At 36.7% G+C, this 14,883-nt stretch overlaps 3 protein-coding genes across 3 annotated transcripts; all 3 read left to right on the top strand.

The window, feature by feature from the left end:
- Positions 1–2,889: 2,889 nt before the first annotated feature.
- Positions 2,890–5,345, top strand: LOC141600886 (protein NRT1/ PTR FAMILY 2.11). Its single transcript, XM_074421147.1, has 5 exons — positions 2,890–3,120; positions 3,216–3,433; positions 3,507–4,063; positions 4,192–4,529; positions 4,618–5,345. Exons 1-5 carry the CDS (start codon positions 3,039–3,041, stop codon positions 5,163–5,165), a joined length of 1,743 nt encoding a protein of 580 aa, XP_074277248.1. The 5' UTR covers positions 2,890–3,038; the 3' UTR covers positions 5,166–5,345.
- A 160-nt stretch (positions 5,346–5,505) lies between these two features.
- On the top strand, positions 5,506–14,619 carry LOC141600879 (uncharacterized). The gene is made up of 3 exons (XM_074421139.1): positions 5,506–6,033; positions 13,931–14,399; positions 14,491–14,619. The coding sequence occupies exons 1-2, from the start codon at positions 5,552–5,554 to the stop codon at positions 14,373–14,375; spliced, it is 927 nt and encodes a 308-aa protein (XP_074277240.1). The 5' UTR covers positions 5,506–5,551; the 3' UTR covers positions 14,376–14,399; positions 14,491–14,619.
- LOC141600882 (ubiquitin-ribosomal protein eS31 fusion protein) lies at positions 9,713–10,464 on the top strand. Its single transcript, XM_074421142.1, has one exon. It carries the CDS (start codon positions 9,809–9,811, stop codon positions 10,277–10,279), a length of 471 nt encoding a protein of 156 aa, XP_074277243.1. The 5' UTR covers positions 9,713–9,808; the 3' UTR covers positions 10,280–10,464.
- Positions 14,620–14,883: the final 264 nt, after the last annotated feature.

Genomic DNA, 14,883 nt, shown 5'->3' with positions numbered 1-14,883 from the left:
CAAGTGCGTGAGTCAACAACATGACCGTGATATAAATCACACACAATTACCCAACCGTCACGCCGGAACCGGGACACGCCCAGACGTACCAAGAACCACTGGTGCCAGGAACACGTCCACGACACCACACTCACATAAGGTACTCCGAACACGTCGGTGGTACCGGGCCCAAGAGCGACTCGGGCCCCCTTCCAGACGCCGTTCCTCACCCACACACGTCCCTCCAAAACTCAAATCATTAATGTGCACATCTCTCTTGGAGCGGAAAACTCCAAGAAGCCACTCAAGCGGAAGACGGTCTCCCAACCGCCTTTTGTCTCCACAACAACAAATAACCAATCATTCCCTCCGACATATAAAATAGCACAAATATGCAAGATATCGTATCACATGCCAATTACAGACTCATCCAATGCAATTAAATGACAAACGACTCATTTAACAATTAAACACATTATCAAATTGAGTAGGATAAACCTACCTTTTACCAATCCCGTCAAATAAGCAAGCAAACCGATATAAATGCGCTCCTCCATAAAATCGGCACCTAATTACGATAATTAAATATAATTACAAACTAATCTAATTAAATAAAATACGAATTGATATTTAATCTAATTACTAATATAATTAAATAACTAATTATAATTAAATTCAAATCCCGACTCACTCATCCCGCTAAACATAATTCAAACCCGATTCCCGACTAACTGCCACCGTGGCCACCACCACCAGCCACGGCAGCCGACAACAACAACATCAACAAAACCAACCACACACGACACAAACACCACCACCACAGTCGCCACCGGCCATGGCCGGCCACGCCAACCACCACCATGGCCTCCCCTGACCACGGTGGGTCCAAGAGCAGCAATGGCGACGACATCAACCACCAATAACAGCCGCAACATCCACAACACGACCCACAAACAATGACAACAAAAACAGGCCGTACAACCACCTTTGGCCTCGATTTCACTAATCTCGCTGACAATATTGTTAATTTTACTATTCAAATGAGTGATTATTATCAATTATGCAATATTATATATATTATGGAATCTAACTTGAATTATTTATAACCTACTTATATTATATTTTTGTATATTAAATAATTAACATCTCTATACATCTAATAAATTATAAAGTTTAATAAAATTGCATAGTTTTTAAATTTAATATATAATTTTATGATGATAATAATTAATATCATAAGTGTACATGTTTATACTAACTAATTATTTTATTTAAATGAAATTGACCATCTTCCAGTCTTCTATAAATATTTATAAATATTTAGGAAAAATACCAAGCACGTTCTTTCTTTTAGTCTCCTTGAAATTGATCATCTTAATTTATTATTTTATTTTAAGGAAATTGTTCATGTTTTAGTCTCTTACAAATGTTTAGGAAAATTACCAAAATTCTATATAATTTAATTTTAACCCAAACTATATAATATTTACATTGAGATCCCTTAATCGGGTCCATCACATGATGCTAGTGATTTAAAGCTATATAGTATAATTAATTTGTATAACTTTCTTTAATTATATTGAAATCCCTTAGTTTCTGGAATTAATATATAGTACTAGGTTTGGTGCCCGGCTTCGCCCGGGCTACCTCTTTTTAACGTTAAATTTTATTTTCAATGAAATGAACTATGTTGGAGTTGTCTAACTCACACATTTACTATTAGTAATATATTTTTCTATATCATATCTTTGTTAATATCATTACGTTCACTAATCCCGTGGTTACTATTCTTTCTTTTACTAATTCCTCTATTTTTTTCTGTTAAATTCATTATTCCCGTTAATTTTATTCGGCTTATATTTAAATAAATAAAATATTTCCTTGAGTCGATTGGTTATTTAATTGTTCATACTTTTTCTCATTGTTGCCCCATGTTACTTTCACTACATTCGTTGTTACATTCACTACTCCCACTGTCATTATTATAACTGTCACTACTCCCACATTAATACCGTTAATTTTATTAATCTCGTTGCTGCTACTATTACTTTTACTACATTTAATTTAATTTATAATTCTATGATGATACTAATTAATTCCATAAGCGGGGCATGTTAATTTTAAGAAAAATAACTATATTATTGTGTTTTCTAAAATTAATTACTTTAATTTAATGTACTTTCCATAAGTATTCTTTATCAAGGCATATATTATACTTTTAACCAAAACTGTATAATATTTACATTGAAGTCCCTTTACCAGGTCCATCACACGGTGCTATCGATTTAAAACTATATAGTATAATTAATTTGTATAAATTTCTTTAATTACATTGAAGTCCCTTGGTTTCTGGAATTAATATATAGTATTGATTGATTGATTGATTGAAGAGTACGAAAAATTGTCTCTCAATAACTTAGTGAAAGACCGTCTCTACCATATTTTAGTGTTTCATCATTTCATTCGATATTAATATCAAAGATTTTGTTCAAATATAAGTATATAACCACTCACTTATTATTAATACATACTGCGTAAGTGCGTATTAATAAAAGAAGTAAATATCTTATTAGTGGCCATAAATTGACTAAGAACTAAACGTCCTATTTCATAAATAACTTGAACGTTTCTTACACACATAACATACTAATTCACAACACACTTAGTAAAAATGTATCAAAAGAAGTAAACTTTTCTACAATTCTTTGGTTGTTAAACTTGTTATGACCCAAAATCAGCAAACTATAACACAGAAAAGCTAAGGAAGAATACTAAAGTTGGATATGAGTCAATGAGACATTCAAGTTCTATATCAAGTATATTGTTCAAAATTTCAAAACACCTTTATACTACTTGAGGATCACAATGGAGAGTACACATAGATAGTTAGTCGATTCGACTACGAAACTCGACATTATTTCTTAGCCTTTCAAAGTTAGCTCACCAGCCCAGAGGCCAGAGCTATAACCTAGTCATGTTCTTTGAACTATATAAATGTCGACAACAATGTCAACGACTAAATTGAGCTACGGTGGAAAATAAGTGTAAAAGAAAGAAACATGGAGAATAATGAGATGGTAATCGGAGATGAGAAGCCGGAAGTTAAGTACATGGGACTCAAGGCCATGCCTTTCATCATAGGTTCTAAAATATCAGTACAAATTTTCATGGTTTTACTTATGTTCTGATTCTTATTATATGCCGAATTTTCAGCTATTTTACTATTATTGTTTCAGGGAACGAAACATTTGAGAAGTTAGGAACAATCGGTACCTTAGCCAACCTGTTGATCTACCTCACCTCCGTATTCAACATGAAGACGATAACTGCCACGATTATGATCAGTGTCTTCCATGGCACCTCAAATTTCGGTTCCTTGCTTGGAGCTTTTCTCAGTGATTCCTACTTTGGTCGCTACAAAACGATTGGGTTCGCTACAGCTGCATCATTTTTGGTAAATCTAAATTTCTCTTTCATATCCCAACATTTTGGACGGCTTTTATATACTTGTCTAATCTCTTGTTTAGGGGTTGACAATAATAGCCCTTACAGCAACAGTCCATCAACTACACCCACCCCATTGTGAAGCAAAAGAGACGTCTTGTGTCGATCCAACAGCTTGGCAGACAGGTTTTTTACTTTGTGGGTTCGGTCTGATGGTAATAGGAGCAAGCGGGATTAGGCCATGTAACTTAGCCTTCGGAGCAGATCAGTTTAATCCCAATACAGAAAAAGGGAAGAAGGGGATTGACAGTTTCTTTAACTGGTACTTTTTCACCTTCACATTCGCGCAGATAGTGTCTTTGACCCTGATCGTGTACATTCAGACTAATGTGAGCTGGAGCATTGGGCTAGGCATACCGGCGGGTCTGATGTTGGTTTCTTGTGTTCTGTTTTATATGGGTTCTAAGATGTATGTCAAAGTTAAGCCACAGGGGAGTCCTATGACCGGAGTTGTTCAAGTTATCGTTGTTGCTGTCAAGAAACGGAAGCTGAAACTAACTGAACAGCAATTGACCTCGCTGTACGATTACAGACCTCCTGGTTTTACCAATTCTAAGCTCTCTCACACTAATCAGTTCAGGTAAGCGTTCTTTTGGACTGAAACTGGCTGAAATGAACTGAAATGAACTGAACTGAACTTATAAGAACTGAAATTAAAGTCCAAAAGAACCGGGGCTTACTCTAACAGTGATTTGATGTTTGGGTCAGGCTCCTTGATAAGGCAGCAATAATCACCCCTGACGATCAAATCGATACAGACGGATCAGCAGATCCATGGAAACTATGCTCAGTCCAGCAGGTTGAGGAAGTGAAGTGTTTGGTTAGGATTCTTCCAATATGGGTTTCAGGTATTATCTACAATATTGGCATTTTTCAGCAATATACATATGCAACATTCCAAGCACTGCAATCGGACCGACATCTATTTGAAAAGAGCAATTTCCAGATACCTGCAGCATCATATGTGATTTTCATCATGCTGAGCTTCACCCTTTGCCTAGCCATATATGACAGATTCATAGTTCCTTTCACTCGAAAACTGACAGGTACACAATCTGATCATATCAATAGTACAGAATACAATTCTATCTTAACCAGTGTTTTAACTCGTCATTTTATTTATCGTTTTAACAGGTAATGACATAACAGTCCTGCAAAGAATAGGTACCGGCATGATTATTTCCGTACTGATGCTGATAGTATCTGCTGTCGTCGAGGAAAGAAGAAGAACCATAGCCTTAACAAAGCCAACACAAGGGTTTGTTCCTAGAAAAGGCTCAATTTCCCAAATGTCCGCCTTATGGCTAATTCCCCAACTAATCATAGCGGGTTTAGGAGACGCCTTCACTTCAGTAGGGCAAATGGAGTTTTATTATAAACAGTTTCCGGAGAACATGAGAAGCATTGCCGGGGCTGTGTTCTATTGTGGGTTAGCAATGTCAAGCTACCTGAGCAGCTTTTTGGTATCGGTTGTTCATAAGATGACAGACAAGGGAAAGACGGAAAACTGGCTGTCGGAAGATCTTAACAAAGGAAGACTAGATTACTTCTATTACTTGGTTGCTGCAATGGGATGTCTGAATTTCATCTACTTTGTAATGGTTTCGAACTGGTACAAGTATAAAGGAAGCCATGAGGGTGAATTAGACGTAGAACGACAGTCTTTATGTTCTGCTAGGTAAGGACTAGAGAGTGATTAGTGAATGATTGTAAAGAGATTAAGGGAAACAGAGAAAATAGGCGGTCGTCTACTACACGAAAAAATGAAGCACCAAATATCAATATACAAATGTATTACGGAGAATACTCCAAAGTTAGGATTGAATTCGATCAATAAAGTTTATAAATTAGATTTTGTCAAATTTCATTGACATTGACACATTGTCATCGTATTTCAAAAATGTTAGCTCCCTACTTTACCAGCGAGATAACTGACACGGTATTAAACAAGACTAATTAAATTTTATTGATTTCGTCAAGATACCAACACAATAACATATCAAATGCTTAACAACCCGTCAATAAGTGATCTAGTCCGTCTTACATTTCCACAAGGGAGAATAACAACATGGGGGCAGACTACTACAACATCCTAAAAGTCAACCGCAACGCCACCGAAGACAGCCTACGCAAAGCGTACCACCGTCTCGCAATGGTATGGCACCCTGACAAAAACCCGAACAACCTTATCGAATCAGAAGCCAAATTCAAACAAATATCAGAAGCCTATGACGTCCTAATGGACCCTAAGAAACGTAAAATATACGACCAACACGGCGAGGAAGCTGTCAAGTCAGGCCACATTCCTCCTTCCACCGCACATGGAAGCTCTAGCAGAAACCGGTACCCTGAAGGCGGGTCGTTTCCGTTTGCTGAGCGGAGTGCGGAGCATATTTTTGAAGAGTTTTTTAGGGAGAACCAAGGAGAGTTTTCGGGGTTGTTGAAGAAAGGGCCACCCATGGAGCGGAGTTTGCCGTGTAGTTTGGAGAATTTGTATAAGGGTGCTAAGAAAAAGATGAAGATTTCTAAGACTATTACTGATTCTTTTGGGTATGTTTCGTTTCTTCTTTAATTTGTTCTTCTTTGTTGTTGCCTTGTGTTAATGTTATAGTGATTTATTATTACGATGCCTCTGTGTTGCTTCCTTTTCGTATTGAGTTATTCGTATGGATTAATGTTACCCCGTATCCAAATCTTAAGTACCTCATAGCTCGAGTTTAAATTCTGCCAGTTTTAAGAACGCCCTTTATTACTCCTTTTACACCAAAAGAAAAAATAAGTACTCAGAAAAAATAAGTACTCTGTATATGGCTGTATAAAGTTCTAACAGTATGAGATTAATTAGATAATGTTATGAAATGACTGGTAAACTTTGATTACACCATTTTCATGGCTGACCATCATTCATACGGAGTATTATAAATGAGTAAAATGACTTATGTATACATTTTTTAGAATTATTTATTGTTTTAGAGGAGGAAAACAATCAATGTGCTAGATCAAATGCGTCAAACTTAAAATACAGTATTTTAGCAAGGTGTATTAGTGACTTAGTGTATATAAGTATATAACAATCGCCAAGTAAGAGATTTTAGTCATTTTTTTTTTTTTTGAAAACCTGGTGGTGGTATATTATAAATCAGCCAAATCCGTCTCAGCCACAGAAGCAACAGTATAAGGGAACGGATCTGTCCATCTACAATTATCAACATACCAAGGAATTACATGAGCAAACTCATGCGCTACCCTATTTAAGTTCCTACGAACAAAAGAAAACACAACACAATCAAAATGATTACATAAAGCAAAAATGTCCTCATAAAAAAGAAAAATATCACCGCGGCCCTTAGATCAAAAACTTGAGTAAAATGTCCTCATAAAAAAAAGCAAAAACGTACAAACAATTCATGAAACTTGAGTAAATTAGTGTAGATTTAGAAAAATCAATTTGGGGAAAAACGAGTGAAAGGATACTACATGCATTATTAAAAAGGCAAGAATTAAGGAAGTAAAATGAAGTAAGGATCTTGATTCTAAGCACCAAAGGAGGATAATAGAGTTGCAAAAATGGTTTTTGGAGAATTTTGAAGTAGAATTTATGAAGTGAAATGAAGAGACGAAGAAGATAAGATAGAATAAAATGGTGGATTTTACTCATAAAATAACCCGTTTGGAACCACTCTACTGAGTACCGAGTCCACTCGGTCGAGTGCTCAGTCCCAGAATTTTATAGGCCTTGGATTGAACCAACCAAATCCCCTGCCAGACATCGTGCCTCAAGTCCCCAACCACACAAGTCCCTCCATAACTCAAATCATTAATGTGCACAACCCTCTTGGAGTGGGAAGGTCCAAGAGGCGCCTCAAGCGTAAAACGGTCTCCCAACCGTTTTACGTCTCCTCACAACAAGTATCACCACCAACAATTTTCAACCACCGCATATATCACTATATGCATCACAATATGCCAATATGCCTATTTCACAATGAATATGCATAACTCTTACCAATTATGTCTCTCTCATATATCATGAATGCCAATCATACCACATACCTATGTACACCAACAACCACATATTGTAATGCAAATCCAATGACATTATGAAACCAACACTAATGATTCATCATAATACTATGAGACTAACAACAATCATGCACAATAATCATGTCATAATTCAATAACAACACAATAATGACACATGCAACCATTTACACTTATGGAAACCGAGTATGATTAACCTACCTTTTAGCATATCTTCATAAGCTACTCGAATCTGACCCGATTCCATCTCATGAACCGTCTCATCCTATACAAACCACACAATACTATCACAAATACATCCCACACTATTGTACACTACAAAACCCATTAATTACCCATATTATACATACTAATTACCAATTAATTACCCAAAACAAAACCTCCAAAAGTTAGGGTTCATATTAAAAGAAAAAGGGTAGACCTTAACTCACAAAGTAAGGGGCCGTTTGGTTCAAACAATTGGAATGGAATGGAATGGATTCTATTACCAAGGAGGTATGGAGTAAGAACCCCATACCTATTAATGCTTGTTTGGTTTGATCTTGGAATGGATTATAAATACCATTCATCTTGAACTACTAGTGTTATACTAATATGCTACGTATCACTATGCTTAATTAAACAAAGGAAGAAAAAAAGTGATCATGATGATGAATGAACAAATACCATTACTGCATACGAAATTTTCAATTAAACCAAAAAACAAATCATCATAATAAAAGTCCATTACCAATGCTACGTACACCATAATCAAACAAAAAAATTAGAAAATTGAAGGCTAATTGACATGAACGTACACCATAATCAAACAAAAAATTAGAAAAGTTGAAGCCTAATCAAGGGGATATCAATGGAGAATTGTTTGGTGCTAGAATTATTTGGGTTAGCATGAGTATAATTTTTCCCCCCATTTTCTATTGTTAGGGTTTGAATGTGGAGGTATGGAGTTAGAATCATGGGGTGAGATTAGGGTATGAGATTCCAAGAGGTTGGAATGGATTTAGAACCCCTTGGGTATCAAACTCCATTCCAAAAGGTGTCAACCAAACACTTGATTGGATGGAATCCATTCCATTCCATTCCAAATACCCCAACCAAACACCCCCTAAAAGGAATGAAGGAAGAAGGTGAACAATCCACTAAATCAAGCTTGAATCCCATAAGAATGTGTTTGTGAGGGTTTTAAAGAGAAGGGAGATGATTTAGAGTGGGAAGGAAGAGGAATGAAATGATTTGGATAAAGTTAGGATAAGACCCGAAATTAAGCCTTATCGGGTACTGCACAGTGGCACTCGGTCGAGTGCAACTCACTCGGCCGAGTACTGCCGAGTAGAACCTACTCGGTCCACTAGAAGCTCTACTCGGTCAAGTCAGAGTCTCACTTGGTCGGGTGTACACTCACTAGGTCCATTAAACATTCCACTAGGTCCACTGTAAGGTCACTCCGTACACTCGAGTGGTCTCTCACGTATTCCAACGTCTCCTTTATGGATCCCACAATATCCCGGTATTACACTTTTCAGATATGGTTATTTACTCACTTCTACTCGAGTACTACTATCAATTACTTAAATAATCCGAACTATAAGCTTCGGTCCCTCCTTCGGGAGGATATTTTTGGGGTCGCTATAGCTAATAGATAGTTTTTGGGGCTTTGCCCCTCATTCTTACCAAAAAAAAAAACAATATGACAAGTGAAAAATAACATGCACAGATAATCAAATTACAAATCAAAATCACTCAATATAAAAAGTAAAATAAATAATAAGACATTTTCAAATAAAATAGTTAAACAGCCTTATAAAAGAATTGCTCAGTATTTTAAGCAAAGTTAATATTTTCTCCAATTATACAAACTCACTTCATTTTCAAACTTTTCGCCATATATAGAGCTAGCAAACAATAATACGAGTACACGACCGAAAAAAACTCGACACGAAATTAACGTATTAAGGGGTGAGGTTTGTTGGCTCATTTATAAAACTAGAGACATGTGACCTATTTGGATTTGAATTTGGGCTAAAGGGTACGTAACTTATTTACACGGGCAAAATAAAAACCCGACACGATACGATCTGTTTGAGAGATCGAGTCACATATTTAGCCAAATGTTATCCAATCCAATGAATGGGCTAATTATCCATCCAACAAGAAGCCCAACACCCAACACACAGCCAGAACAGACATCATAAAAACCCTAACAAACTTCTCCACTATAAACCCTACTCATTTATTCAACCCCGCCTCCATCCCCAAAAATCAATCAATCCCAAATCCTGCAAAAATGCAGATCTTCGTGAAAACCCTAACTGGGAAAACAATCACCCTTGAGGTTGAATCCTCAGACACAATCGACAATGTCAAAACCAAGATCCAAGATAAGGAAGGAATCCCACCAGACCAACAGCGTCTAATCTTCGCTGGAAAACAACTCGAAGACGGCCGTACCCTAGCCGACTACAACATCCAGAAGGAATCAACCCTCCACCTTGTCCTCCGTCTTCGCGGTGGCGCAAAAAAGAGGAAGAAGAAGACCTACACCAAGCCCAAGAAGATCAAGCATAAGCATCGCAAAGTCAAGCTTGCTGTGTTGCAGTTCTACAAGGTTGATGATAGTGGGAAGGTGCAGAGGTTGAGGAAAGAGTGTCCGAATGCTGAGTGTGGTGCTGGGACTTTCATGGCTAATCATTTTGATAGGCATTATTGTGGGAAATGTGGGCTTACTTATGTTTATCAGAAAGCTGGTGGTGATTAAGGATTGAAGATGGGTATTGGGTTTCGTTTCGGTTTCGGGTTTTGAACTTGTTTTGTGTAAGGATTATTTATGTTTTTTTTTTTAATGTAAGACTTTATTAGTTGGATGGTTTGTGTTATCATGTTGGATTTTGACAGGGTTTCATTAAAAAATGAGATAGCGCTAGCTACCGTGTTGAGTTTCGATACTACCCTCTCATCGGTTTAATTTATGTCTGTATTTTGTTGTTTTGAATGCTTTAAAATATGCTTTTGATTGATTTTTGATGGATTGGTTCTGTTGGTGTTAGTTTATTGTTAAATTCTCAGGTTGGATTTTCTCAGGTTTTCGTTTGGAAAATGTGATAGTGCTACCGTATTGAGTTTTGATACGACCCTCTCAGTCGGTTTAATATCTCTGTGTTTTGCTGTTTATATATTTTAGGTTATGTTTTTGATTGAAATTTTGATGTTGGATTCGGTGCTGTTAGTGTTAGTTTATTGCTAAATTCTGTAGTTTTTTGATGAATGATGGTGCTATAACTCGACCCATATATATTGTTGGTTTGTAAATGTGTTAGTTTCTCTGGTTAGCTATCTAATGGATATCGGGCTCATTTTCATTTGAACTTGTTTTCATTTCCGTTCATGTTTAATTAATTCAGTCGAAAAGATTAAGGTCTAAGTAGGAAGGTTGTAAGTTGTAACACTGTTTTTGATAAAACAGTAAGATTATCTGTTGGATGAGTATTTAGTAGGTAAATAGACCTGTTTCACAACAATACCTTGTAATTTTTATTCCATTATTTGTCAAATGGAGAGTGGAATATGCGGGTGTTGATGTTTCGTAGAGACCGGGTATGCAGTCATTGGGTGTAGTTGTTTATTTGATGGTTTGTTTTGAGTTTTGCATGCTCATCTCACCTCTAGTTGGTAGATTGTGCTATGATATGCTTATATGGTCTTCTTGCGGTAGACTCGTGCTGCTATATGTAGTGTGCAGTTATAGGAGATTTGTGGGAACAGTAGGATGTCTACATTGATTTGTTGGGTTGCATGATTGCAACCTTATATACGGTCTTTTATTTGTGTACAGATGAAAGAATTTGGGAATAGACGGCTGTGTTGAATTTCTTAGGCAGTTCTATTTGGGTGTTGTAATTGGCAATTGGTATGCTTAACTACATAGGTAAATCGACCTGTCTCACAGCTACCTCGTTAGAGTTTGTGAAACGCTGGTTTGAGGATTTGTCAACGGAGAGTCGAATGGTGGTATGATCATGTACTTTAGAACTGTTTTGGTGAGGCCGAGGCTGGTTTATTAAGGTTTTTAGGTGAAGTAGTTTAATAGATTCATTGTCTAGTGACTTTAGTGTCGTGCTTTATTGCTCTGCTTTGTTTTATTCATAGTTTGTGTTATTTTTACTCTTTATTTGCTTCTATGGTCATTTTGGGTGAGACTCTATGGCTCTGTTGTTGAAGTCCTGTCGGAATAATGGGATGTCAAAAAGTAGGCATTTGGGTGTATTGTCTACGCATCTTTTTTAGATGCAAAAGAACGTGGTTATAGGTGTTGTGAATCCTAGGTTGTACTCCGTATAGAATATCTTTAGAAAAAAGGATACTTTAGGAAATGGTTCTGTTTCGGCACGTTGGGTATTCCGTGATTGGTTGGTTAAGTTGTGAATTTGGATTTGTATTTCATTTGCCATTTGTTGTTAATCTAAGGCTTTAGGTCAGTGATGTCTTGGTGGGTGAAATATTTTGGTTAATATCATTACACACTACTTCATGCGAATGGATTTTTGGATAAAATTGGTTTTGCTGATGTGTAATGGGGTTTTGTTGTATGGCTATACGAGGCAGCTGTATAGCCTGGTTTTAGGGATGACGGGAAAGTGCAGAGTTGAGGGGAAAATGTCCTAATGCTGAGCGTTGTGCTGACTGCTGATACTTTTATGGCTAATTATTTTGATGGGCATTATTGTGGCAAGTTTGGTCTTATGTTTAGCAGAGGGCTCGGGGTGATTGATTCATAATCTGACTTTTGGGTGTAATTTGATGGGCTGTTTTTGGAATAATTATGTTTGTTTTGTTTTTGTGGGACTTGATCAGTTGGATTGTTTGTATTATCATGTGGGATTTTCACAGGTTATCTTTATGATTTTAATTATTTGGTGAAATGTGGGTTTAATTGTTTTAGTAGAAGAGTAATGAAGTGGGTTTTTTTGATGCAGTTTGTTGTTAAACTGACTTTTCAGTTCAATGAAGTCTGTGCGCGACATGGGGATGGGGATTGAGTTTTTGAATGCAATCTGTTTTAGTGATGCATATGAAGGTGGGTGGACTGTGGTGTTGTATTATTGTGGGAAATCAGACTTGTATTATTGTGGGAAATGTGGTCTTACTTAATACTTGTGTTTATAAGAAGGCTGGTGGTGATTAATTGATGATCTTGGTTTTGGGTTTTTAGGTGTTTTGGTTTTGGATTAATATGTTTGTTTTTATTATGCAAGACTTTATTAGTTGGATGGTTTATATTATCATTTTGGGTTTCACTGTTTTCATTTGTTGATAAGCTCAATACAGTTAATTGTGTTGCAGCAACATGTATTTTGAATCAAAGAGATGCTGTATTTGAAGCCGTGTTTTGACTCTTTGGTTGTGTTTTTCAACTGTTTGGTTCTGTTTTTCATTTAGTTGCATTACTCGGATGAATTTATAGTTTCCAATAATTGGGGCTGGATGATGTCTTACTGGTTACTGGTTGGCGGCTGTGTTTGTTATTATCCGATCTCATTTGGCTTCACCCGCTATTATCTTGGTTGCATTTGACGTTCTTTGGTTGGCTTGTGTTAATTTGCATTTGATGTCTTCTGCAATCTGATCTCATTTGACAGTACCCGTGTCATATGTCTTGGATGAGTAATTAGTAGAATACCTTGTGACTTGTGATACATTCTTGTAGCTCTTGTTCGATGATTCGTCATTGGATAGTGGAATATGATGGACGTTGTTGATGTTTCATGCTGACTGTCATTAGGCGAAGTTGTTTATTTGATGGTTTGTTTTGGGTTGTGCTTTATAGCAGGCTCGATATAGTGCCGTCGTAGGTGACTTGTGGGAACATTGGTATTTGTCTTACGTACTATGTGTCGGTTTATTGGGAATTCCTTGATTGCAACCTCATAAGGTTTGTTTGTATAATACTTTTAGGATATCGGAATGGGTGGTTGCTTAGAATATCTTAGGAAGTTGCTCTGTTTGTGTATTTGCTGTAATTGGCAATTGCTATGACCTATGATGTAGGTAAATGGATCTGTCTTGCAACAATACCGTGGGAGACAGTCTGTGTAACGCTTGTTTGAGGATGTGTCTACATATGCCTGTAATTGTTTTGAATATCTCTAAATTATTTTAGATTATTGCATCAATCTCGGTTTGACAAAATCACGCCTGAGGTAGTTAACGCTCCGAACACTTGCATTTTGCTCTTCCATTGCAAGTATTTTGTTTGATATTCAGAAGTTGTAAACTTGGAACTCTCAATTTATAATTTGTGAATATCAATTTATTCCATGTTAATACATAATACCACGTCTGATGATAGTCGGACATGTACAACCCCGTCTTAAAAGACATAATCTAAGGTAATATCTTGATATCGTTTCAGCAAAGTCGAGACAATAGAGGAGATACTAACAATTGAAATAAAGGTGGGATGGAGAAAGGGCACAAAGATCACATTCCCTGAGAAAGGTAACAAGGGTCCTGGCATCATCCCATCCGATCTTACATTTATAGTTGACGAGAAACCGCATCCCGTCTTTAAGCGAGACGGAAATGATTTACTAATTGATCAGGAAATAACTCTCCTTGAATCCCTTACCGGAAAGAAGCTTGAATTAAAAACCCTTGATGGAAAGATTCTCATCATTCCTGTAACGGATATTGTCGTACCCGGCTTTGAAATGGTTGTACCTGATCAAGGGATGCCAATCTCAAAACAACCTCATAAGAAAGGGAATTTGCGCATTAACTTTATAGTTAAGTATCCGACGAAGCTCACCGAGGAACAAAAGGCGGATTTACAACGAGTTTTGGGAGGTGTTTCGTGATGATATTTGCGGATCTCGAAATAGGTTAGTATTCTCTTGGGTTGTTACAAGTTACTATATACTGTCAATTTTTTTTTTAAAAAAAACTAATTACTATTTGTGATTTGTTTTTCAGAATAACATTACTTGTTTTATATAAGTTGGATTTGGATGTTGTTTAGGTAAACTTGGGTAATTTGATTTACGTCACTTTTACGTGTCAAGTGCAAGTAATGTTCGATTGTAGACTCCTAAGATTTCGACATGATCTCCAGTTCATCCGAGTTTTATCTCAAACAAATCAACCTGACTTGATTGAACCGGCCCAAGACTCAAAATTGACACGAACTACAACACGCAAATGTTACTAGCCACTATGATCGTTACAATCATTCAGTCCATTTCACATTTCGCTATATCATGTCATTGTTTTCTCTTAATCATTGTCCTAGACGGCTTAATAGGATTGCTCATGCTTTGGCAAAGGCTAGAGCATAATCGAGCACTCTTTTTCACTCTGACAAAAAAA

This window comes from Silene latifolia, chromosome 1 (assembly GCF_048544455.1).
Source record: "Silene latifolia isolate original U9 population chromosome 1, ASM4854445v1, whole genome shotgun sequence".
In the NCBI taxonomy this organism is placed as follows: Eukaryota; Viridiplantae; Streptophyta; class Magnoliopsida; order Caryophyllales; family Caryophyllaceae; genus Silene; species Silene latifolia.
This window is presented reverse-complemented; position numbering and strand designations above follow the sequence as displayed.

Bases quoted from the DNA above. Each gene is read 5' to 3' on its own strand.
- LOC141600879 (XM_074421139.1), top strand. From the start codon at position 5,552: ATGGGGGCAGACTACTACAACATCCTAAAAGTCAACCGCAACGCCACC. The intron at 6,034-13,930 runs GTATGTTTCGTT...ATATCGTTTCAG, and splicing joins ACTATTACTGATTCTTTTGG to CAAAGTCGAGACAATAGAGG.
- LOC141600886 (XM_074421147.1), top strand. From the start codon at position 3,039: ATGGAGAATAATGAGATGGTAATCGGAGATGAGAAGCCGGAAGTTAAG. The intron at 3,121-3,215 runs GTTCTAAAATAT...TTATTGTTTCAG, and splicing joins GGCCATGCCTTTCATCATAG to GGAACGAAACATTTGAGAAG. The intron at 3,434-3,506 runs GTAAATCTAAAT...TCTCTTGTTTAG, and splicing joins CTACAGCTGCATCATTTTTG to GGGTTGACAATAATAGCCCT.
- LOC141600882 (XM_074421142.1), top strand. From the start codon at position 9,809: ATGCAGATCTTCGTGAAAACCCTAACTGGGAAAACAATCACCCTTGAG.